Source organism: Carcharhinus amblyrhynchos, chromosome 19 (genome assembly GCF_965287045.1).
Source record: "Carcharhinus amblyrhynchos chromosome 19, sCarAmb.v2.hapA, whole genome shotgun sequence".
Lineage (NCBI taxonomy): Eukaryota > Metazoa > Chordata > Chondrichthyes > Carcharhiniformes > Carcharhinidae > Carcharhinus > Carcharhinus amblyrhynchos.
Window position 1 is genome coordinate 46,759,393 of NC_137342.1, and position 25,812 is coordinate 46,785,204.

At 42.1% G+C, this 25,812-nt stretch overlaps 1 protein-coding gene across 4 annotated transcripts in view; it reads left to right on the top strand.

Annotated features, from left to right (window-relative positions):
* The first annotated feature begins 3,187 nt into the window (after positions 1-3,187).
* sfmbt2 (Scm like with four mbt domains 2) overlaps positions 3,188-25,812 on the top strand; it is a 192,442-nt gene continuing 169,817 nt past the window's right edge. The window contains exons 1-3 of one of the 4 annotated variants that reach the window (XM_080207712.1): positions 3,188-3,297; positions 16,346-16,526; positions 23,444-23,538. In XM_080207712.1, the coding sequence (XP_080063838.1) occupies positions 16,382-16,526; positions 23,444-23,538 (240 nt within the window). In that variant the 5' untranslated portion in view covers positions 3,188-3,297; positions 16,346-16,381. Of the gene's footprint in view, positions 3,298-4,303; positions 4,400-4,952; positions 5,004-5,549; positions 5,674-16,345; positions 16,527-23,443; positions 23,539-25,812 lie in introns of those variants that run through there. The other 3 variants (XM_080207714.1, XM_080207715.1, XM_080207713.1) reach the window with 3 other exon arrangements.

Here is a 25,812-nt window from a genome sequence, read left to right on the forward strand (position 1 = left end):
TTAAATGGAGCGCATAAAACATGCATGTTAAACATGTCTTTATGGATCTTAGCTGTCCCTAAGTGTGCAAAAGAACCATTAACTCTCCGTGGGCTGTTTATAAAGTTTGCATTTTTTTTACTAGTTGCGTGGGGGGGAAAAAAAAACTTTTCCCCCTCCTGGGAGTTCCATTCTTCGGTTTTAAGATGATTGCGTGTGTAAGATGTATCACTGAACCAAGGGCGATGAGGTGTCCCCTCTTCCCCATGTTTAAGCAAGTAATTGCAAGTCACAATCTTGTTTGAAGAACGAAGCGTTAACGAGAGCCTCCCATCAATTGATTGCCGTCCCCCCTCCCGCACCGCCACCCCCCCCCCCCCGCCACCCACCACCCACCCAGGACAGAGGAATCTCAGAGCAGCACCTATCAGTCAGTAGATGGCAGTAACGACCAAGCCAGCAGCCAAATATTTTCTCGTTGGGGATCCAAATCAGAGAAAACTTTGTCAAGAGGGGGGAAAAAAAACATCGGGAAGAAGTAGAATTGTTTCCTCTGCGTTGAGAAAAACAAAATTAGTTTTTAATTCAGTGTCATTCACTGGAGGTTGGTTATCGTTTTCATCCCAAATGTTTTGGATTAGACAAGAATACCACCCCTTTAAAACAGCAAACACCACCCCCACCTCCGACTGGACACTCACAGCTTCACAATTTCAAGGTTTTGTTTTAACTTTGGCTGACAATGTTAAATACAGTTTGTATTTAATTCCATCAGAACTGGACTCCTTAGGGTTTGTGGGTCTTAAGTCTTTGATCAAGTCCCGATCGATGTTGTTACTTTGATTTAAATGTTGCCTTTCACATATTGTCATGACGCTTTGTAAATTGTACACATTTGCTGTGAGAGAGAATAAAACATTGTAATTGAATCAATGCTGTATACAAATGCAGGGATGGTGATCACCATTGTTGTATTTTGCCCGCAGAGAGAGAAAGTGCAGGGGAAACATTAAGTGACAATTTTCGAAGTTGGCGGAACATGCGTTTCCACTTTGATCGGGTGGGGTGAGTGAGAATTGAAATCTAGAATATTCTCTTGGATAAACCTGCCAGAAAGTATGGCGATGGTGGGGTGGGGGAGAGATCTCCCATGGTACAGACAACCTGAAATTCCAGGGAGATAGTTCCAGGGAGATGTTTGGGAAGAGGGGCTGAAAAAGTGGGGTCGGTGTCTTGGCGGGTCCAGAGCAACTTGGAAGGAGAACAATCTCTTAAAATCCGCACTGCCAAAGCATGTGTGTGAAGCTCATGCGGATGTGAGCACCATCCCGTACCTTGATCAGTGGAATGAGCAGACACTAAGTGAGGCGGCACTGGAGATCAGTGAAAACACAAACCATGTCCCCCCACCCCCCCAAATTCTTTCCTTTCGTGGAACGCTTTTGAACAATCCCATTAAAGTTCCCTTCAATATTTCCCCCGAATAACGGCCGAAATCCCCAGCACAGAGTCGGGAGTTGGGCAGATAAGAATATTTTAGGCACTCCTATTTAGTTTGCCCTCGAGCCATTGTGGTTTGAGACAATTTCTGAGGGTTATCTGTTTAGCCGCAGATCCAATGGTGTTTTTTTTCGATGGTGGAGGTATGTATGGACAAGAATATAAAAATCTCCACGGGAGGAGAGAAAGATCTGTGATGTGGGTGGGGGATTTATTGACGTTGATTCATCTTTGACTCAAAGGACAATATTTATTGTGAATCCTACAAATGGCAGTGACCAAAACAAAATGTAGATTAGAGGATACTGGTTAAAAAAAACAAAATTACGTAAGTTCCCCGTGTGACTTGAAATGGAATTTGCAAGGGGAACTAACACACAGATATTTCCCCAACCCCCCCCCTATATTTTTTTTAAGAAAAACTTGCATTGCCAATGAGTGTAAGATTTGAGGTTGGATGTGTAGGTTTTCTGATGAATGCAAGGACGGGGAGACAAATAGGATAAAAGGTATTCCCTTACAGGTGTAATCACAAAGTTCGACACCCATATCTTGACATTTGGCAGAGAAAGAGAGAGAAAAAAAACACACACAAAAGTGCCAGTGATCCATCTGTACTCAAAACTAGTGACAGTTTCTTTGGATGGGAGAATGTGGGGGGGAGGGGGGTGAGAGCCATGTTTGCGAGATGTTTTTTTCTTCCAACCGTCAGCATTTTTAATCTTCACGGTGAATCTGTCTCTCTGCCGATGCTTGCGGTTGTGTCCCTCATATTAGTGCGCAGTAGCAGCGAGCGAGAGAGAAAAAACACACACACATATCACAAAGCAACGCCATTTCCAGCAGCACCCAAATTCATTGTGTGGAATAGCTTTTTTTTTGTGTGAAGTGAAAAGGCATATTATTGCAGCCTGAAACACAACCGTTTATGTAGGAGAGAGAGAGAGAGAGAAAGCAAAACCGGTGCAACACACCGCATTTTAATATAGATTTAGCATTTGAAATTGAAGGGGTGCATGTCCAGGAACCCATTGCCAGAGGAAAATGAAACGCAAATGTCACCAATGTTGGGGGTTTTCTGCTATATATATATATAAAATAACGAGTTTCAAGTTTCCCAGAATGTATCAGTTTCGCTATGGAGTTACAACAACGCGATCTGCATTATACAGGGGGTTAAAGAAGTGGGGGGAGGTGGCTGCCTAGACAGGCTACAATAGTTAGATATTTTTTGTTGTTTAGTTTACTCGCTCTCTCCCCAACTTTCTGCCTATTTTTTATGGGGGGAGGGGGAAATTACAAAACACACACACACATAGAAAAAAGTGTCAACTTAACATCAGATGATTTGAAATAGACGTGATCTGATGTCAATCAGAAAATTATGAACGGTTTTGGTCTTTTCTCTCTATTTTTCCTCTCTTAAGAGACAAGAAGGAGGAGAAACAAAAAAAAAGAGGGGGGGAAAAAAAGTTGGGAGAGCATCCCAAAGAATTGATTTGATAATTGGCTGAGGATTTAGTGTGTGTGTCTCTCTCTCTCTCACCTCCTCTCCCCCATCAACCACAACGCATCAACAACAAACCCCCCCCCCACCCCCACCCCCTCACCACCACCACCACCAAACAAAAATAATAAAAAAAATGTGCAACTGCTAGAAAAGGTCAGAAAGGAGTTGGCAGGAAAATAATTGGTAACGCATGCGCGCCGGGAGGATGCCATATTGGAATGAAAAAGCTACAAGAGAAATCTCCAGCTCCAAACTGGTCACCGTGGGGGCAACACTCTCAGTGCGGCCAGGAAATAAACTTGCTGCCGGTAAGTTAGCCGGCCGCCGCCACCACTCCCTTTTGGCTGGCCGGCCGCCCCCCCCCCAGCCCTCCTCTCCACCTCCCCTTCCAGAGCTGCCTGCAAAGCTCTTCCCTTTTCTAACCCCATCGCCGGGGCTGCGGGATCTTGTTTTTTTTTCCTCTCTCTCTCGCTCATGATCTCTGAAGCTTGTGTGTTTCTCCCCCCCCCCCCACACCAAACCTTCCTCCTCCTCCTCTCTTCTATATTTTTTGTTTTGTTTTTTTTTGCAAAAAAAAATTTACATTAAAAAAAAGGAGGACATTGCAGACAGAGCAAGTTCTGCAAAGTGTCTCTCTCTCTCTCTATTAACTCGAATGTATTTTTGTTACTTATTCAACACGCGGGGGAAATTATATATATCTCTCTTTATACACACACACGCATATATATATATCCCTCGCACTATTTTTGGGGGACCAATTATTCTCCAAAATGCCACTCGACTTTTTCCTTATTTTTTTTTTAATTTATTTTGTAAATTAACCATCTATATTCCCCCCCCCCTTTTCATTTCTGCTTGTCTGAAAAATGTTTCTGATCTCCTTTCAATTTTATTAAACTGACCTACCTTTGCGGTGCTTTCTCAGTGTGTAACCTCGCTACATAGCTGTAATAACACACAGATATTTTGTATCCCACCCTCCCTCTGTCTCCTCTGCGCTTCTCTCTCCCCTTCTCTCTCTCTTCCCTTTTAATTTTTTTTCCCCCTCTCTTCTTTTTCTCTTTGCGCTGGGTGTTTTTTTGGCAGTATTTCCCAAGCAAGTTACGTAACTGCCTGTATAAATATTGGACAACCTTGCCAGTTTCAACATGGCGGGGAAGGTGGGTTTTTTCTCTCTCTCTCTCCCCTCTCTTCCCTAAAGTGAGGCTTTTCTTTTTCACGGGAAAAAACGAAACCGTTTGGCCAGCCGGCTCCCCTCCAGCGTGTTTTGGTGCAGAGTGGGGTCCTCTAGTCAATGAAATGGTCATTTCAGACCTCAGTGCCCCGGCGAAGTTTTTTCCCCCCGAAGACTTGTTCTTTCTCTTGTCTCTGAACTGTAAAGAACTCAAGCTGGCGAAGCACCAAGAGGTACGTTTCTTGCATTGAGGGGGACCCTGTCACCACCCCCGCCCCTCTTAATGCCACCAAATTGGAACGAATAACGTTTGGGGAAGTGTGGGGGGGGGAAAAAAAACTAGCATCACCTAATTTACCCCCCCCCCACCTCCATAAAATCCAACCCAAAAGTCTATGGTCGATGATAATTGCGAGCGAGAGAGAAGAAATCGCGATGCAAATTAGGGACATCGATCGTGTATCGCATTACTAATTTGCGCTTTATTTTTTTTTGCTTTTGAACCACTTGTTGGCGTTCTAGATGGCATCTTATAATGGAACTGTATCTGTGTACAGTATGCAAACCGTAGGGGTGGTGCAGGGGAGAGAGAGAGAGAGAGGAAACGGGAGGTTTGCAGAGAGGCGGTGTGTCAGACTTTTTAGTGTCACATTTACTTTGGGGCGCAAGTGTGGGAGGGGTGGAGGAGGATACAGTTAGTGGAGTTTCAGACCGAGAGAGAGAGAGAGGGAGAAAAGACTTCCTGATTTTTTTTCTCTCTCACTCCTGTACACACACACACAGAGAGCTTTAATCGTTGGAACCAGGTAGAATGCAGGAATGGTCAGAGGGTACTTGGTGAGAATTTAACTCTCAGCGTCTATTTTTAATTAGTGCTTTTTTTTCCTGTTATTGGAAATCTTTTGCAATGAATGAATGAATAAATAATGCCGACTCTTGAGAGGGGTGTGGGGGGGGATTTGAGTCACAATGCTTTAGAAAATGAGATATTTAACAACTCTAATGGTGTTGCACATTTTTTTTTAACTCTTGTTTTCAGATTAGAATTTGAACAGGCGGAGAATTTAACCCTTCCTCCCCCCGGGATGTGTTTGATGCAAATAAGGTCCATTTTTAGCTTTGCGGAAGGAATCAGTAAGCTGCAATTCTGTCAAGCGCGCATGGCAGGCACTTTAATCAGCTACATTGTGGGATTCCGGGCGTTTGCACGTAGTGTGTGTGTGTGTGTGTGCGTGTTTAAAGCAATTGTTCTTAATCTTGGCTCCAGGGCTATAATTGTAAATCAAGATGTAACCCTTGTCCCTGATATAGAAAGAGGTTCGGTCTCTGTAGCGGCAAATGATCGCTGTTTGGCGCCATATGGACAACACTGAGCTGGAGAATGTGTTGTAGCTCTTGTCACTACCTCGATCTTCCACAAGGTCCTAAAGCTCGCCTGGCTTTTAGAATAAAGCACTTAAAAGGGAACGGTATTCGGGGAAAGCAGCGCCCAGGTTAAGTAGTGTCGGTGAGTTGCCACTAATGTTTGCACTTCTCGCTGTGACCACCACAGGTAGCTGTTTGGTGCCTCGCCACTTCGAGTCATTGCGGTGTCATTTATGTACAGTCATGTGGTCAATGTACAACCCCCGTTGGCCCATTAACTAGCGCCCCTTTTTGTTTTGTTTTTCAAAAGTTAGCTTTATTTTGTTTTTAAGGTTGCAAATCGTGACACTTATCAGAGGCAACGTGGGAAGTGGATGGTTTGTCAGACGCAGCACCTGCCTGCAGCTGATGTTGCAGTATTGCTTCAGCAGTGTGAGATGGGATAGTGGAACACACTTTGTTCCACTTGATCAACGTTTAGGAATGTGACTGGTTCATGTTGTTATTAAAATACTGTCCTGCCACTTTCCAGTTTGAAACACAGCCTAACAGGTTAACTAGGCACAGACTGACGGTTTAAAGTTTATTTATTATTGTCCCATGAGGAACAGTTGAGGACTCTGGGTCTGTATTCGTTCAAGTTTAGAAGGATGAGCGGGGGAATCTTATTGAAACTTACAGGATGCTGCGAGGCCTGGATAGAGTAGACGTGGAGAGGATGTTTCCATTAGTAGGAAAAACTAGAACCAGAGGGCACAACCTTGGGCTAAAGGGATGATCCTTTAAAACGGAGATGACGAGGAATTTCTTCAGCCAGAGAGTGGTGAAGCTGTGGAACCCTTTGTTGCAGGAGGCTGTGGAGGCCAGGTCTTTAAGACAGAGATAGGTTCTTGATTAATAAGGGGATCAGAGGTTATGGGGAAAAGGCAGGAGAATGGAGGTGAGAAAAAAATCAGCTATGATTGAATGGCGGAACAGACTTGATGGGCCGAGTGGCCTAATTCTGCTCCTACGTCTTATGGCTCGTCACAAGTAAGGCTTACATTAACACTGACACTGCAATGAAATTACTGTGAAATGCTCCTAGTCGCCATACTGCAGTTTCTGCAAGTAGTAAGCAATTCTTTATAATGTTCAGGAACTGTTTCAAAAATTAGGCCGGTCAAAATGACTAACTTTAACTTTCAAACCCCAGCAACATCAGCAGTAGTAACTGGAGATAATGAACATGAGCCTGTTTGGATCAATGCACCTAACCAGCACCTCTTTCAGACTGCGGGAGGAAACCGGAGCAGCCGGAGGAAACCTACACAGACATGGGGAGAACATGCAAACGCCACACAGACAGTGACCTAAACTGGGAATCGAACCCGGGCCCTGGCACTGTGAAGCAGCAGCGCTAATCACCGTGCAGCCAATAATAATGAAATTCACTTCTATCCTTTATTCTGGAAGGCCCCATGTATTTATCTGAGATAGAACATAGAACACTACAGCACAAACAGGCCCTTTGGCCCACAAGTTGCGCCATCATGTCCATACCTAGATCCTACAATTTCCTGAATCCGCTGGAGTATGGATGATATTAAAAGAAAAGCAGTTTAATACAACTACAGACTCATGTTCATTATCTCCAGTTGCTGCTGGGGTTTAAAAGTTAAAGTTAGTCGATTTGACCCTGGCCTAATTTTTGCAGTGGTTTCTGAACATTATAAAGAATCGCTTGCTACTTACAGAAGCTGAGTTTATGATTTAAAAAGTTAGCCTCACGCTGTATTTATCATTCTCTGCTCTTTATGCTGACCCCTTTGAAAGTGGATATGTTAATGTAAATATCCCATGATGAGCTCAAAAGCTTTTGCCTTGAGCACTCTTGAAGGACCAGCTACTTTTTTTTTCTCCCTCCTGCCATTCAGTCTCACAGGCTGGTGTGTTCCTAGGTGTTATATGTTCACGTGATCTTTCCACAGCTCTCGATGATTGTATGGGATAACAGTGATGCAGGAGGGAGAATTACAAGAACTTTAACCCCCCCCCCCCAGATTATTAGTGGATCTCAGATCCTGTTTTGTTATCATTTTAAAACCATTTGCCCTTTTGAGGCCTAAAAGTCCTGAAGACATCTCACTCATTTGTAAGCCTGTTCTTCGTATTGTTCAATTCCGGAGACATTTAAAGTGCAGTTGAATTTGAAAACTAGTAGAGTCATAGAGATTTACAACATGGAAACAGGCCCTTCAGCCCATCCACCCTTTTTTTTAAACTACTAAGCAAGTCCCAATTGCCTGCATTTGGCCTATATCCCTCTATACCCATCTTACCCATGTAACTGTCCAAACGCTTTTCGAAAGACAAAATTGTACTTGCCTCTACGACTACCTCTGTCAACTTATTCCAGACACTCACCACCCTGTATGAAAATATCGCCCCTCTGAACCCTTTTGTATCTCTACCCTCTCATCTTAAACCTATGCCCTCTAGTTTTAGACTCCCGTATCTTTGGGAAGGAATATTGACTATCTAGCTGATCTCTGCCCCTCATTATTACAAAACATCGGAACACACTCGAGTGCAGAACCATGGAAATGTGACTCTTTCCAGTTTGCATTTACTGTGATAGATTTGTGAATGGTGGGAAGTTCGTGGCCCACAAAGAGAAATGCGTAGTTGGACAACAAGGAAGAAATGTTGACCAAGTTGGGATCTTTTATCTTTGGGGTTCCGTTGATGCTGTATTAGTGTATAACCGCAGATAGTGTGGGATTACCTGATAGTCTAACTTGTTCCGTCTAGAAACAGTTCACTTTAAATCGCCAGAAGGCATAGAATCCATTGCTGGGCTAATGACGGCTATCTTGGAAACCATGTGGACTTCAAAGTATTTCAGAAATAGCTCCCACCCATTAGTTTGCTGAACAGTGGGTCGTAATTTGTAAGAGTTAGATTGTGTGAAGATTGAACGTGAGTAGAGAAGCTGGTTATCCTCCATTCACTAAAATAACAGAAATACTAACGTGTCAGCCACTTGGGTAGAAGTTGGTTTATTATTTGAGTTCTCTGTGGACCAAACATGGCAAATTAAACATGATCCAAGGGTCCGTCTCCTTACTCCCGATGAAACGAAGGCGAGCGCTCTGCAAATATAAATGGAAGGGCTAAATGTATACAGTATATATAGTTGCAATGAATGCCTCAATGTCCTGTTAAAATTACTTGCGTACTTGAAGGGAATGCTGATTAAGTAACATTTGCATGCATTACTTGATTGAATTGATTTTTGATTGATCCTTTTTTTTGTTGCTGCCTGGAGTAACTGCTGAAAAGTTAAGACGAAACTTAAGGAATTCTGTGAATCAGTATGTTATGTAACGCGATTACAGCATAGTGTAATGTCGTTTGCTGTACCCGGGCTAGTAACATCTTTAGTTAAGGTCGTAAGTATAGACCAATCCATGATGCAAACCAGCCTCCCATCCATTGACTCTCTGTCTACACTTCCAGTTGCTTTGGCAAAGCAGCCAGCATAATTAAGGATCCCACCCACCCCAGACATTCTGTCTTCCACCTTCTTCCTTCGGGGGGGAAAAAATACAAAATTCTGAGGTCGCGTATCAACCGATTCATGAGCAGCTTCTTCCCTGCTGCTGTCAGACTTTTGAATGGATCTGCCTTGCATTAAATTGATCTTTCTCTACACCTTTGCTATGACTGTAACACTACATTCTGCACTGTCTCATTTCTTTCTCTATGAATGGTGTGCTTTTTTCTGTATGTCACACAAATAATACTTTTCACCGTATGTTAAAATATGTAACAATAAATCAAATCGAAATCAAGTTTATAAGCGGTATTATGCCGCCAGTGGTTATAGTCAGGTTTTTACTTTTGATGCTTGTGGCATGTTCTTGCACACAATGCTTGAAAAATGCTGCACTCACGTGTGTCACTGAGGGGCTGAAGTGATAATTGCAATTGGAACACATCTATAGAAAGAACACAAAGTGTGGCCTGATGTGATAATTTAACATCAAAGTCTCACAATCCAATAAGTATCCTGCTATGAAATATATCTATAAAATAAATCTGCTCGAAACTCGCAGGGGAAAGCCCATGACCGGTATAAATGTGATGAGTACACAGGAAATGGTTTGGTCTCGTCTGGTCTTCAAAGGTACAGCCACTGATACTGCATAGTTTATAGAGAAGATGGTCAGGACCATATTAAAGTTTATTTATTAGTGTCACAAGAAGCCTTACATTAACACTGCCATGAAGTTACTGTGAAGCTCCCCTTTTGCATAAATAGGACATTCCAATGATTAATTACACAGGTGCAGCAGGCTGTAAAGAAGGTAAATGGCATGTTGGCCTTCATTGTGAGAGGTTGCAAGTACAGGAGCAGAGATGTGTTGTTGCAGTTATACAATGACTTGGTGAGGCCAGACCCAGAATATTTTGTGCAGTTTCGTTCTCGTTTTCTGAGAAAGGATGTTCTTGCTCTCAAGGGAGTGTAGCGAAAGTTTACCAGTCTGATTCTGGGGACTGATGTATAAGGAGAGATTGACTAGATTAGGATTGTTTTCATTGGAGTTCAGATAAATTAGGGGAACCTCATAGAGACTTACAAAATTCTAACAGGACTGAACAAGGGTAGATGCACGGAGGATTGTGGGGGGAGTCCAGAACCAGGGGTCACAGCCTGAGGATTCAGGGTAGACCATTTGGGATTGAGATGAGGAGATATTTTTTCATCCAAAGAGTGATGAGCCTGTGGAATTGACTACCACAGGAAGTAGTTGATGCCAATACATTGGATGTATTCAACAAGTGGCTGGTTATAGCACTTGGGGTGAATGGGATCAAAGCTTATCAGGAGAAAGCAGGATTAGGCTATTGAGTTGGATGATCAGCCATGATCGTGATGAATGGTGGAGCAGGCTCAAAGGGCCAGATGTCCTCCCCCTGCTCCTATCTTCAATGTTTCTATGTAATGAGTGTTGCTCGTGTCACCATTCCCTCCGCTTTCCCCCATTATGGAATCATTTTGCACATGCATGGATAGGCGCCCTTTAAATGATGCCCCATCAAATGCAATGATGCAGGAAGGCATGTTGTCACATGTATTGGGATGCAATGAAAAGTATTGTTTCTTATGAACTTTACACACAAACATACTGTTCATAGAGTACATAGTGGAGAAGGATGGGGTGCAGAATATGTACGATTGATCAATTTGCTTGCCAGAGATACCTCCCCCACTCTTTGTTGAAATAAATGGCCTAGGATTTGTATGACCACCTGGGAGAACAGACAAGCTTTCAGGTCCATGTCTCATCCAAAGCATCACAGTGTGTTGCACTCCCTCAGTGCTGCCTTGGGGTGTGAGCCATGAATTTTGCGCTTGAGGCCTGGAGTGGGATTATAGCCTCCTTATCTTCCACCTCAAGTGAGACTGCTACCAGCTAAGGAGGAGGCTATTTGACTCAGTCTCCAGTTTATCCAAATCGCTGTGATACCTGGTCCCTGTAACCATTCCAGCAAATCTCTTCTGTGCATCTTTCAATACCTGCCTGTCCTTCCTAATCATGGTGCCCAGAATTGAATACAGACTTGCAGTTCAGTATAACCTCCGTTAACCCCCTTTTTATTGGGGCAATTCATAACTTTTAAGTGGGATGAGGGGTGAGTTAGGAGTCAAATTTCTTTTTGTCATGTTGCTGCTATAAAACCATTTGGAAGTTACAGATACAGCAGAGGATGGTCCGTATTCCAGTTCCATCAGTAGAAATAATGATTTGAAGAATAAGTTGTGGCAGACTCTGAAGCTTTTTCTAAAACTGAGATTTGTTTTGAAATTAACGAGGTGTTATTTGCCAGTAGCAAATATTCAAGCTGAGTTACTTGTGTGTTATTAATCAGGAGCGATTGTAGAACCTTTTTGCATAGAATAATGCCATTTGGCCTGTTGTGTTCTTTGGAAGTGCAGTTGTACTTACTCCATGTTCCATAATCAAAGCAGGTTCTCCAAGTACGTAATGATTTAAAGTTATTCATGGAATTAGCTTCCACCACCTTTTTTCAGGTAGTGTTCCAAATCTTGATACCCCTCTGAGTGAAAAATATTCTCCTCAGTTTCCTTCTAGATGATGAGTTTCAATCTAAATCAGGAGAAACTTCCTGCTCGGAAAAGGATCAAGAATGCAAGAGCGTAGATTTTAAAGCAGTTCGCAAAATAAACAAATGTAATGTGAGGAAAGAACTTTTTCAGTTGTTTGAGCTGGAATGTGCTGCCTGGAAGTGTGGTGGAGGCAGGTTTGATTGAAGCGTTCAAGAGGGCATTAGATGATTCCCTGATTAGAAATGATGTGCAGGGGTAATGGAGAAAAGGCCACGCTGCAACTGATCAGAGCCAGGGTCCCCCTAACCGCTAAGACAAGCCTCTGCCACGACTTTATGCTCTTTCAATCCAGCTGAGAGGTTTAATCTGCTTGACAAAATGTTGTTTTTTTTTGATCACTAATGTGTAGCCTTGCCATCATTGTATCGCTGGCCCTGTCTCAGCAACACTCACCTCCTGTGGTGGGGCTGCTGAGGTTCGAGAGTGGACCCACAGCATCGAGAGTCCTCCTGTCATTCTTAATGGCAGTCTTGAAGGTGACCAATTAGGACGATGTCCCCAAGAGTTGCTGCTGGCAAATCTGGGCTCAACCTGTATTTGATCCCAGTGTCTGGCTCCTGATGCCCCAGGTCAAATCTGTGCAAGATTATTTCTCATAATATTTGAACAGGTAATCTCAGTCAAACAGCAATTGTGGTTGTCAGCACTTGGTAGGTTTATAGGTCGTAGATATCTTACTCATGCTCAAAACATTTAAAAACAAATGGCTATAGTTATAATACTATAGTTAAGAAAGCCCACCAATGCCTCTACTTTCTCAGAAGACTAAGGAAATTTGACATGTCAGCTACAACTCTCTCCAACTTCTACAGATACACCATAGAAAGCATTCTTTCTGTTGTATCACAGCTTGGTATGGCTCCTGCTCTGTTCAAGATCACAAGGAACTGCAAAAGGTTGTTATTGTAGCCCAGTCCATCACACAAACCAACCTCCCATCCATTGACTCTGTCTACACTTCAGGCTGCCTCGGAAAAGCCACCAGCATAATTAAGGACTCCACGCACCCCGGACATTCTCTCTTCCACCTTCTTCCATCGGGAAAAAGATACAAAAGTCTAAGGTCACGTACCAGCTGACTCAAGAACAGCTTCTTCCCTGCTGCTGTCAGACGTTGAATGGACTTACCTTGAATTAAATTGATCTTTCTCTACACCCTAACTATGACTGTAACACTACATTCTGTACTCTCTCCTTCTTTATGAACAGTACGCTTTGTCTGCACAGTGCGCAAGAAACAATACTTTTCTCTGTTAATACATGTGACAATAATAAATCAAAATTATTGAGCTTACAGGTTTGTAAAATAAAATTCACTCATTTGCAGGCTAGCAGTATGTACAGAAGGAGTAAGAAGAAAAAAGCATGTTAACTAACTTCCCCATTTGCTAGTTTTCTTTGACTGTTAGGAATAATTTTATCTTATCTAAATTCATTTCTAACTTCTATTGGCATCAAAGATTATGGGGAGAAAGCAGGAATAGGCTATTGAGTTGGACAATCAGCCACGATGGTGATGAATGGTGGAGCCGGCTCGAAGAGCTGAATGACCACCTCCTGCTCCGATCTTCTACGTTTCTATTTCTTGTTTATCTTTTGAATATTTCATATGTGCCTCCAGTGTAATTGACAATACAATACAGCAAATTGAAAGTGGATTTTTCTTGAGAAGATACGCAGGAGAGGGCCAGATCTGCACTGCCTCCCACCCTTTTGCTGGAAGTCTACAACGATGTATCACAGCTCTCAGTAGCGGAAGTACTTTGCATTTTCACTGTTCTATAGTGTCAGCATTGAAATTAGTTAATAAGCACAAAGTTGCATGTTGCTCCACTCAACAAAAAGCTTGAGCTTGACTGCAGTTCACGTGATTCATCCAGTCATGATTCTGGGCCTTCAGTGAGCAGGTTTCCTGAGACAGTAGTACGTCAAGGTGTCAGAAATTTGCAGAGGAATTCCGCACTCCGATAAAAGCAAAATACAGAGAAAGCTGGAAATCTGAAATAAAAGCAACAAACTGCTGGGAATACTCAGCAGGCCTGACAGTATCTATGGAGAGGAATAGAACTGACATTTCAGGTTGTGATGACATTTTATCAGAGTGACCATATTTGATGAAAGATCATCTTGACCTGAAAAATTAACTTTCTCTCCACAAATGCCTTATATGTCCTGACCACACTCCTTGCGTTCCATTTGTTATATTAATATCTTTGTGGAGTTGGTTAGTCAGCCCCCGCCTGTAGACAAAAATATGCTGTTTTACTTGATTGGATTGGCTTTGCAACGTTGTTCTGTTTGTTCCACGGATTGTAAATAATTTTACGAAGGCGAGAGTGTGTTGCATCAATTGAAATGAAATAAGTACTGGGGAAATCGTTCTTGTGCCATTGCCAACTATTAATTTGGAAAAAACATGTGACTTTGTCCCAGGCCTCTGCTAGTAGTGTTAGGGAGACTGGTGTTACAGATTTCCTTTCTGTTGTTGTGGAAACAGTTTGTGCCACAGACAACTGAGTGCTTTCCCCGGTCAGTCCATATGCAATTGGGAACTTGTGGGGAACCACCAAGCAAATATCTACCGTTAAGTTTCCTCAAAGCAGTATTTCATTATTTTGATTAGGACAATTGACAGATTTTTTTATTGGGGGAATAGAAGTTTTAAATTGTATTGATGTGCAGACCTTCTGCTGAAAGATTACTTAGGTAAATACATGTGAACAGTCACTGGGAAGGGGATCAGTGTAAACTGTATGACTTGTAGATTTGTGACAAGATGCCAATGTTCAGAGTTCAGATGCCGTGAGTGATTCCAGCTTAGTAATCTCTTTTTCCAAACTGTCCAAAAAAATCATGCCCTGAGATCATGGAACTCCCATGATTTATAACTAACATCTTGCCTAACATCTATAACTTTGAAGTCCTTCCATTTAGTTTTGCTTCTAAATAGGCACATTTGGAGGTCCTAAGCAGAGTTTGACTCTTCCAGGAATTTTTGAGGGATTAGGCAAGGATTCTAGAAACAAAGACCTGGAAACTGGAAGCAGGAGTAGGCCATTTGGCTCTTCGAGCCTGCTCTGCCATTCATTTTGATCATGGCTGATTGTCAAAACCTTTGTCCTGATCTAGCTCCGTCCCCCCGCCAATATAATGAATGTTGGTTTAGTTTAATCTCGTTTATTTATTAATGTCACAAGTAGGCTTGCATTAACATTGCAATGAAGTCACTGTGAAAATTCCCTAGTCGCCACGCTCTGATGCCTGTTCGGGTTTGCTGAGGGAAAATTTAGCATTTAGCATGACTTAACCAGCACATCTTTCGGACTGTGGGAGGAAACCAGAGCACCCGGAGGAAATTCACGCAGACACGGGGAGAACGTGCCATCCCCACACAGACAGTGACCCAAGCCGGGAATCGAACCCGAGTCCCTGGCACTGTGAGACAGCAGCGCTAACCACTGTGACATAGTTATGAGTGATAACGTTCCACATTAGGTTAACAATTCTGAAATTATACTTGGAGTTTATGAAGTAATTATTCATGTGGGGCATAAGAGCGAAGAAGTCTTACTGCAATAGTTTAAAATCTGGGTGAGACCACAGCCAGATCACTCTGCAGTTATGATCCCCTAAAGGAAGGATAACTGGCCTTGGAGGGAATGCAACAAAGATTCATAAGGTTGATTCTTCAACTATGAAGAATGATTTGAGTAGGATGGGTATATATTCCCTTAAATTTGGAGGAATGAAATGATCTATTTGAAACTATTAGAGGCTTGATAGGATGGGAGGAAGTTTCTCGTGGCTGGGAAGCCCGGAAGGTGTCTCAAAATAAATGTTCTCATGTACGTAGTTGATCCAGAAGCAGTAACACAAACACATGTCACAAGGAACATCACTGAGTCACTTCGAGATAAGGAGGGTATTGATTCTTATTAATGAAGACAAAGTGTTATCAAAATAAAGTGTGCTGAATTATAGAAAAAGTTGAATACTGAGGTGTACAATATAGATGTAAGGAAACCTCAGCATAATTTCCACAGTGTCAAATTATCCACTTTGATTTCATGGTTTTTTTGACAGTGACTGTGGAGGGACAAGTTTAATCATATAATAATGACAAATCTCTTTTTCTTTTCGTTTTCGTTTAGATGTAAATGTGTCATTCTGAACTCTGTTTTTATCTAACTTTGTGTCAGCTCTGTGCTTTCTTCCTGAGAGAAATTTTGTTTTTGATGATTTCACACATTCGTTGAGAAGGGTGATACGCTGTCGGTAATGTACCTGCAGAGAGGCGCAATAAAACTGTGCAACCAGAAACAACGGGAGGGATTTTACCGGCACGTCTGCCCGAGGTTTGTACGATGCCGTCTGAGGCCAACGAAGAATGATGTTCTCTGAGCCTCGTCCACCCCTGGAATTGGGGCGGGTGTACCGGTAAAATTGCGGCCGATGGGTGGGATTTTTGGGTCTGACCTGCCGCTGGGATCAATGGCTTTTGGCTGGTCCATTGCATCCCAGCTAGTGTGTGCTTCAGTGGAGAGATTAAATTTGTGGCTACTTTGCCCTCAGCTGCTCTGTTCGGTTTAAGTAACACCATTTATGTTTTTGTACTAATTTACCTTTTCTTTTACAGGAACTGTTTTGAGTGACATGATCTAGACTAGAGGAGATGGCTGAATGTTTCAAACAGGCTTTATTGTCCTTGGAATCAGAAAGCAGAAAACCCTTGCTTTCAAGTATGCAAGAACCTACAACCTTGTTTTTAGAGAAGACTCAGAATTCAGCCAATTTAAACGGAGAGCAGTATGACTCAGGTATTCATTCAGTGTTAATTAAAAAGCCAATAAAACACTTGGAAGAAAAGGATTTGAATTTGGTTACCATTTGAATATTTTGTTCAGAATTTTCGTAGCTTGTATCTTGTGTTCCTGCATTGATGATTTGTGTTTGAGGAAATAACAAGCAGTTTGTGGTTGGGGAGGTGGGGGAAAATAGTCAAACATTTAATTTGCAAATATAACATTCCATGAAGCAAGTCTTCCAAAACAAATGACTATCCAAGGTATTTCCGCGTTGCTCTGTGATCTCGTGGTGTTGTCAAATGGCGTACTTTTTAAAAAATTGAAGTCTTTTCCCTTTCCAAATGATGCTGATTGTGTTTTGGAAAAGTGCTCTGAACTTAGGGTGGCACAGTGGTTAGCTTTGCTGCCTCGCAGTGCCAGGTTCAATTCCAGCCTTGGGTCACTGTCTGTGTGGAGTTAGCACATTCTCCCTGTGCCTGCGTGGGTTTCCTCCAGGTGCTCCGGTTTCCTCCCACAGTCCAAAAATGTGTGGGTTAGGTTGATTAGCTATGCTAAATTGACCCTAATTTCACAAAGATTGGCAGTGTAAATGTGTGGGGTTGTGGGAATAGGGCCTTGGTGGGATTGTGGTTGGTAGAGAATGGCCTTCCGCTGTACTGTTCTATTCTACGATATATGGCAAACATGAGATATATCACTGCAAAATAATGAGATTGTGCTTGTCAGTGTAGTATTAGTGTCATAGCACACTTCAAATCTTATGCCACTTAATGTGAGTGTGAGGCTGTGCAGTGCTGAGGGGAATGGAATAAGATGTGGATGTTCTTGGGGAGATTGCACTTGTGTGTTAACATTCTGTGCGCACAATTGACTTGATAGGAAAACTAGATCAGCAGGGCTGAAAGAGGGACTTAGGCATGCATTACAGAATTGAGAAGAAGTAATTGAGATAGAAACACAGGAAATGGGAGAAAAGGTAGAGTAATTTTCATTAAAAAAGCAGTAGGAAGGTCACCTTAAAAAAGTAGGTAATAGAACCTAATGTAGTGCCTTATTTAGATAATCTGTACAGAAATTTGAATCTAATTTTAGTTGACTTTGCATTCTGATTTCAACATTAGTTTTCACTTCATTGTAGTATTTATGTAGCTTAACTCCAATTTTGGTATAGTTTTTAGTTCCAAAAATAATAGCATTATTCACACTAACTTTTATTTAATAGTGTGCTTGTCTTCATCGTAGTCCTGAAGAAGGGTGGTACGGTGGCACAATAGCTAGCACTGCTGCTTCACAGGATCAGGTATCCAGGTTCAGTTCTGGTCTTGGGTGACTGTGGAGTTTACACGATCTCCCTGTGTCAGTGTGGGTTTCCTCCAGGTGTTCTGGTTTCCTCCCACACTCCAAAGATGTGCAGGTTAAGTGTCCAAATATGTGCAGAATAGGGGATTAGTGGGGTAAATGTGAAGGGTTATGGGGATAGAGTGGGGTGGATGGGCCTGGATAAGATGCTGTTTGAGATTCAATGTCATCTCGATGGGCCAAATGCACTACAGGGATTCTATGGGTCTGTGAAGAATGGGAGGTGCTACTCATGTTTGGCATGTTCTTACTAAAGGACCAGAATTCTGATTCTCAGTTGATACGGCAAAGGAATGTCTTTTATTTATCATAACAGGTAACTTTTAATCTGCCAGTATTTCCCACACTTTAATTGAATGTTTAAAATCAAAAGATATGTGTCCAATACAATGATTTGGAATGGTTTGTTTGAGTGTTGGAGCACATTGGGCGTCTGTAACTATATTTGAGGTGGGGTATATAAAGTATGTGGCTTCAAGACACCATTTTGTATTTGGGCGCATGAGATAGTGTAAGGGAGGTAACTGGAACTTCAGCAAAATATGGATGATAAGGTGGCACAGTGGTTAGCACTGCTGTCTCATAGTGCCAGGGATCCGGGGTTCAATTCCTGGCTTTGGGTCACTGTCTGTGTGGAGTTTGCACATTCTCCCCATGCCTGCGTGGATTTCCTCCCACAGTCCAAAGATGTGTGGGTTAGGTGTTTTGGCCATGCTAAGTTTTCCCTCAGTGTCAGGGGGGATTAGAGAGGTTGAACGCATGGGGTTATGGGGACAGGGCCTGGGTGGGATTATGGTCGGTGCAGACTCGATGGGCTGAATGGCACTGTACTGCAGGATTCTATGATATTGTTGAAGTTCATGAGAAGAGGGGTTGGTTTCTTAGCTGATGGGCAATCTTTACTAGGCAAGGAATTGGATTTGAGGCATCGAGATTCGCTTTGGATACTTTTTTTTTTGTCTTGTCAAGTTGAAGAGACCAGCCTGTGTCTGGCTGAAAAATGTTAATACAGACTGTGTCAATCTGCTGATAAAGGCACTGATTAAAAAAAAGAGTCAGCTGACCTTCAAGTCAGTGCCATTATCTGCCTTTTGATACAAGAAGAATTTGGGCCTACTCAATAGGTTTAAAGCCCTAATTTTTTTAAGGGGATTGAGCTGATTCAATGTGCGTGAGTTCCAGAAATGTATTTGTCGTTTGTGGGAATGTGGATATCTAGAATAAAGCACAGAATAACTGACACAGTTCCACATTTAACTACACATGATTTGTATACTAGTACAAAACATATGCACAAAATAATGGGTAGTATTTTATGGTATGAAGTAGTAAGATGTGAATTTGGTCAAAATAATTAATCTCGACTCGAATTATTGGAATCCAAGGAGCAATAAAATCTATGTGGCCCAAGTGGAATATTTGGGATAGTAATAATGCAACTATCAGTGTTCCTCTGAAACTGACAGCAACTGCTGGAGTTTGCATGTTTATTTAAGGCAGAAATCTATAAGTTGATTTCAGTTATTCTGTGGGTCCCTCATAGACTGAACTGTTGATGTCCCTGTAGACTACAGTCAAATAAAAATCACTGAACTGGCAATAACTTGCCCTTGTGTGCCCTCAGAGCAGCTTCGGGTCTGACTGCCTTTAAGAAGGAAAGGCTGACTGCGTGATACGCTACTTGGCCTCCTTCTGAGAGCAGAGTCGGCCAGCAGCATGTGATTCTCTCGGACTAACCTTACAATGCAGTAAACAAAGAGGCAACGTCAATGCTGAATGCTGCTTACCTCCATTTTGACGTGCGTGGCCAGATCGTAAATTGTAACTCCTTCAGTGGGAGAGACCAGAACTCGAGGTGCATGACCTTGGAGTGAAGGGACGCTTTTTAAAACTGAGACGAGGAGGAATCTCTTCAGTCAGAGGGTGGTGAGTCTGTGGAACTCAGTGCCACAGAGAGCTATGGAGGCCAGGTCATTGAGTGTCTTTAAGACAGAGATAGATAAGTTCTTGATCAATAAGGGGATCAAGGATTACAGGGAGAAGGCAGAAAAATAAGACCACAAGACATCGGAGCAGAATTAGGCCACTCATTCATGGCTGACGTTTTTCTCATTCCCACAAAGTTCTCCTTTATCGAACTTCCTTGTTACATGACGAGAATTGTATCAGCCATGATTGAGTCTGCTCTGCCATTCAATGGGGCCAAATGGCCAAATTCTGCTCCTATATCCTATTATTATTCCTTATTATTTCCCTCCACTCCCACTCCAGTTCCATTTTTTTTAATCTTATTGGTTCACTCTGGGAATTAGAATTCTGCAAGAACAGTTTTATTCGGTTGATGTTAATTGTGTGATTATTGAAGGCCAGTCGTTATTGAGTATTAGTTTACCTGTCCTACGAACTACACTTTGTTGTAGGGTGTGGGTCAATATATTTTTTTCGACTAGGTTTCAGAGTGTGCGAGTTGACAGAAGTGCAGTGAGGGAAGTGGAACACTCGGGACATGAATGAATGAGGCAACCAACGATACTCCTCCTTAACCCATCAGATTGAGAAACAAGCAGCAAGAGGTTTAGACTTGAATTTTGCCGGCACGCCCACCCCGAGGCTTGTAAGCCTGGGTTGGCCTCGGGCGGGATCTTAGGAGCTTCGGGCAGGCGAGGTGGTAAAATTCCAGCGGTGTCAAATCGGGCACAGAGAAAGAAGTAGAGGGGGGAAGATAGATGAGAGAGAAGAAAAGAGTTTTTAAAAAAGACCAGAAGATCACCATTTTAGAAAAATGTTAAGAAATACTGAAAGAATGAGACTCCACACTTTTTCAATAGTTAATACTTAATGGAAGATATTGGTTAGTAATTAACAATGATCACCTCTCTAAAGTGATATTTGTAGTGACAACTTAATTTTTTGTGGTGATTTTTAAGTTCATATCTACAGTATAAATCCAGCAACTTCATACCATCTAATGTAGATCAATGGTGAGATAGACAGTGAAGTGGTATTTACACCAAGTTAACGGTGGCAACTGTCAAGTTTCCTAGGGCGGAAGAGTCGATTACTAAGGGGCGTAGACTTAAGGTATGAGGGGCAAGGTTTAAAGGAGATGTTTGAGGCAAGTTTATTTTTAACATAGAGGGTGGTGGGTGCCTGGAACTCGCTGTCAGGTGAGGTAATGGAAGCAGATACAATAGTGACTTTTAAGGGGCGTCTTGACAAAATACACGAAGTGAATGGGACCAGAGGGATATGGTCCCCAGAAGGGTAGGGGGGTTTTAGTTCCGTCGGACAGGCTTGGAGAGCCGAATGGTCTGTTCCTGTGCTGTAATTGTCTTTGTTCTAAGCAGCAGTTTTTAGATATTGACATTTAGCCATACACTTGCACCAGAAGCACCATTAACCGTATCATTATTGACAGTAATATTAAATCCATCATCTGGGGTGCTTTCTTATGTTTTCCAGAGTTACAGTCAAAAGAAGAATTAGTTTCCATGTAGCTACGAACATAAGACTAACTGCATAGAGTAATTGCAGTGAAAGAGAAATTAGGATCATATCACTACTGTTATGAATAATACTTCAGATATTTTTGATGAAGGACTTGATAAGCAAAGAAGGAGATTGTAACTTGGCAGACATTGGGATACCGCATTACGTTAAAGGTGTCACATAAATAGGACTTGCTCTAATAAAATAAGATTTATTTATTAGTCATAAGTAGGCTGACATTCACACTGTGAAAATCCCCTAACTGCCACGCTCTGGTGCTTGTTCGGGTACACTGGAGAATTTAGCATGGCCAGTGCATCTAACCAGCATGTCTGGATTGTGGGAGAATATCAGAGCACCCAGAGGAAACCCACGTGGACACAGGGAGAATGTGCAGACTCCAGACAGGCAGTGGCCCGATGCTGGAATTGAGCCCGTGTCCCTGGCACTGTAAGGCAGCAATGTTAATCACTGTGCCACGGTGTAATAAGAGAATTTCATGCCAAGATTTTTCAGTGGTAACGGTGGTAAAGATGTTAGTCTTCCTTGTCGTTCGGAAGTTCCTACATGCGGAGATTAACGGGGGAATCCATAAATTGCTGTCAGTGCTGCTACACTTCTCCAGTGGTGCACCATTCAGGACACTTGCATTGCAGCCACTAGGAAATCTTCAAACTGATGGAGAGTGTCTTGGTGTTTGTCTCATTGTAAAATCCTTCACAAATTTACATCCTGTTAAATGTGTACTGGCATTTTTAACAGACGGGATACTAAATTCATAATCACTGTTAAATTCCTGCAAAGGTCCTGAAAAACCTTTTATGTGGAATGCCAAAATTCTCCATTTTGATAAAATCCACAGTCTTGATTTTTTGCATTTCGTTTAACTTTGTTAATTTCATTTTTAACCCTGCCGTTTATTTTGCTTTCTGAAAATTGACACGTATTCAGAGCTTTTGACTTCCTGGTTTGCCGTATTTGATGACTTCAGTGTGATTCACTGCTTACCTCTACTGTTTACTGATATCACTGGAGCTGACGTTTGGAGTTCCCCACTTATTTGGCGTGAGATTTAATCTGCCTTCAGGAAAAGAGAACTTGCATTACTGAGATCGCTCGATCTTTGTGTGCAGTTTTCTTCAAGGTCGGCTGTGAGCATTGAGCTCTGCTTTGCTCTGATCACAAATCCCGGGCCATTGGAGACCAATACAAGGAAAGGTCATTCTACCAAGACATTTGCCTGTTCCAGCATGACATATAATTGTGTTTGAAGTAATACCTTGCTTATTTCAACATTTAACTGTTTAATGAGGTCCTTTTTTCAATTGTAAAATGCAAGCTTTTCTCGAGATCCTTCCCCGTAACTCGTATCTTCCTGGTATTTGCATTCAGTTTAGTAAGTTTTTTTTTCCTGCACTGTCTATAAGCATCAGTGTCATTTTTGCTGACCTTTGCACTTGACCTGGGCTTCCTGCTGGCTGCAAAGCCAGAAACGATTGCAACTCGTGAAAATTGTATTTTTTAAAAATAATGTAAATGTTTAATATCCTTCATAAGTAGCTGGCCCCCAAAGAACTTTGCTTTTGCCAAACATGGTTCATCAGGTGTTGCCCGTAAGGCGGAAAATGTCATTGCATAAACATCAAAATAATCTACCAAAAATAAAGTAAAAGGTAAGGTAAAAATGAGGTTAAATAATTTATCATTTAAAGTACAGGTACTTCAGGGGTGGCGCAGTGGTTAGCACTGCTGCCTCACAGCACCAGGGATCCAGGTTTGATTCCCAGCTTGGGTCACTGTCTGTGAGGAGTCTGCATGTTCTCCCCATATGGCGTTTCCTCCGGGTGCTCCGGTTTCCTCCCTCAGCCTGAAAGACATGCTGGTTAGGTGCATTGGCTGTGCTAAATTCTCCCTTAGTGTACCCGAACAGGTGCCAGAGTGTGACAACTGAGGGATTTTCGCAGTAACTTCATTGCAATGTTAAAGCAAGCCTGCTTGTGACACTAATACTTAAACTTCAGTTTTAAGCCATGAATTAAGATAAATCCAGATGCTAAACTCCTTTATTTCTGTTACAACAGATGTAGGCTCTGGGGGCGAGGATGTTGACTTCAACTGGGATGACTATCTTGAAGAGACTGGTGCAAGTCCTGCACCACACAACTCATTCAAACATGTATGTATATCAACTCAATTAATGCCCGATTATAAATCTACCTCAGCATCTGTATTACAGTTTAAGAACTATCCGTTTTGAGATCATTGTGAAGTATTTAATAATATGTTATGCTATGGTATGTGTTTATATGGAATAGCAGGAGTGACTCAAATATGTTTTAAATCAAAAACCTAGCTTAATGCTTACTTTATGCTGTAAAGTAATTAAAAGTGCCTTAGTTATGGTTTCATAACCAAAGGTTAATGTTGAGTCTACATTTTAGTTTTCTAGTGTCTACGGGAAAAGACAATATCTGATCTGTAGTGCTAATGTACAATCAGACATTATGAGATCACCTCCGTGCAGGTACTCTCCCACCTACATGGTGCCCTGACTGCATTTTGTAGAGGCCCACCAACGCCTCTACTTTCTCAAAAGACTAAGGAAATTTGGCATGTCAGCTACGACTCTCACCAACTTTTACAGATGCACCATAGAAAGCATTATTTCCAGTTGTATCACAGCTTGGTATGACTCCTGTTCTGCCCAAGACCGCAAGAAACTACAAAAGGTCGTGAATGTAGACCCAGTCCATCATGCAATCCAGCCTCCCATCCATTGACTACACTTTCTGCTGCCTCGGCAAAACAGCCAGCATAATTAAGGACCCCTCACATCCCAGACATTCTCTCTTTCACCTTCTTTCGTTGGGAAAAAGATTAAAATATCTGAGGTCCCGTACCAACTGACTCAGGAACAGCTTCTTCCCCACTGCCATCAGACTTTTGAATGGACTTACTCTAAGTTGATCTTTCTCTCTATACCCTAGCTATGATTGTAACACGACTCTCTGCACTCTCTCGTTTCCTTCTCTATGAACGTCTGTATGGCGCAAGAAACAATACTTTTCACTGTATATTAATGCATGTGACAATAATAAATCAAATCACTTAATGAATATAAACCGCTGCTAACTTGTTTTTTAAAGGCACTGCTGTGATATAGCTGGCAAATTGCTGATAGTGAGCTCAAGGTAGCCTTTCAGTTCTGCTGATAATTGTGCAAGATTCAATCTTGTGTGTTAGGGCATCAGAACCACTTAATTGAATGAATGACTGCCTTTGAGCATACCATCACAGATCAATTGAGCTATATTTAGTAAGTGACACTTAAGATAATGTGTACATCCCACTCATCAAAAATTGGGCAATAGCAAAACTGACAGTTCAGTAAACTAAATTTATGTTTTTTGTGTTATTGTTTTGTATTATGAGGTGCTTTTCTGCGTCATTTTTGTACCATTAAAATGGGGAATAAAATTAAACCAAAAATAGAACACCATGCAATGGAAAGCCACTACACCAAAGTATTATGTTTTTCCTTAAGTCTTTTGTCAGTTACGTTTCGTGTCTTTTTCTGGTTTGTCAGAAACTTTCCAGTTGGGCGTATGGGTGCAAAATAAATTATTCATTTGTCATGGACACCAGGGGCAGGATTTTGAGATCAAATAAGGATCGTCACCTCGCAATTGCGTGGGAAAGAGTTACCTGATTGGTTCTCCCTGACCAATTAGTGGCCAGGATCACTGTCCAATTAAGGACGGCACGCAGACTTTTGAAGTTGGAGAGCCAATAGGAGGCTTCCAGCAATTAAAAAGATGCAGGTCTGAGAGCGTGCTGGTTACAGCTGCAACTTGCAGTAGAACATTCCAATATAATGCATCACTACTTACAATGGAGGTAAGAACTTTAAAATTAGACAGAATAAGTAACGCTCTCCACGTCAGTGCCATGTGTTGTTTGCAATGAAAAGTAAGTTCTAAACATTTTTACAATATTCAGAGCGCTGGAGGATGAGGTGGTGTCAGAATATCAAGTGCCAGTAGGAGTTAACCTGGCTATCCTCAAAGTTGTCCTACTATCCAGGAGAAAGTAGCCCGTTTGATCAGCAACCCATACACTACCTTGTGCTGTCAGTGTGCTCAAACTATAGAATGCACTGCAAGCACCCATAGAGTCAAAGGTTTACAACATGGAAGTAGGCCCTTGGGCCCAACTTGTCCACGCTGCCCTGTTTTTTAAAATCACTAAGCTAGCCCCAGTTGCCCACATATATCCTTCTAAAACCCATGCCACTGTTTAAATACTTTTAAGACAAAATTGTATCCACCTCCACTACTACCTCTGGTAGCTTGTTCTAGACGTTCCCCACCCTCTGTGTGGGGAAACAAATTATCTGTCTGGACTCTTTTGTATCTCTCCCCTCTCACCTTAAACCTATGCCCTCTAGTTT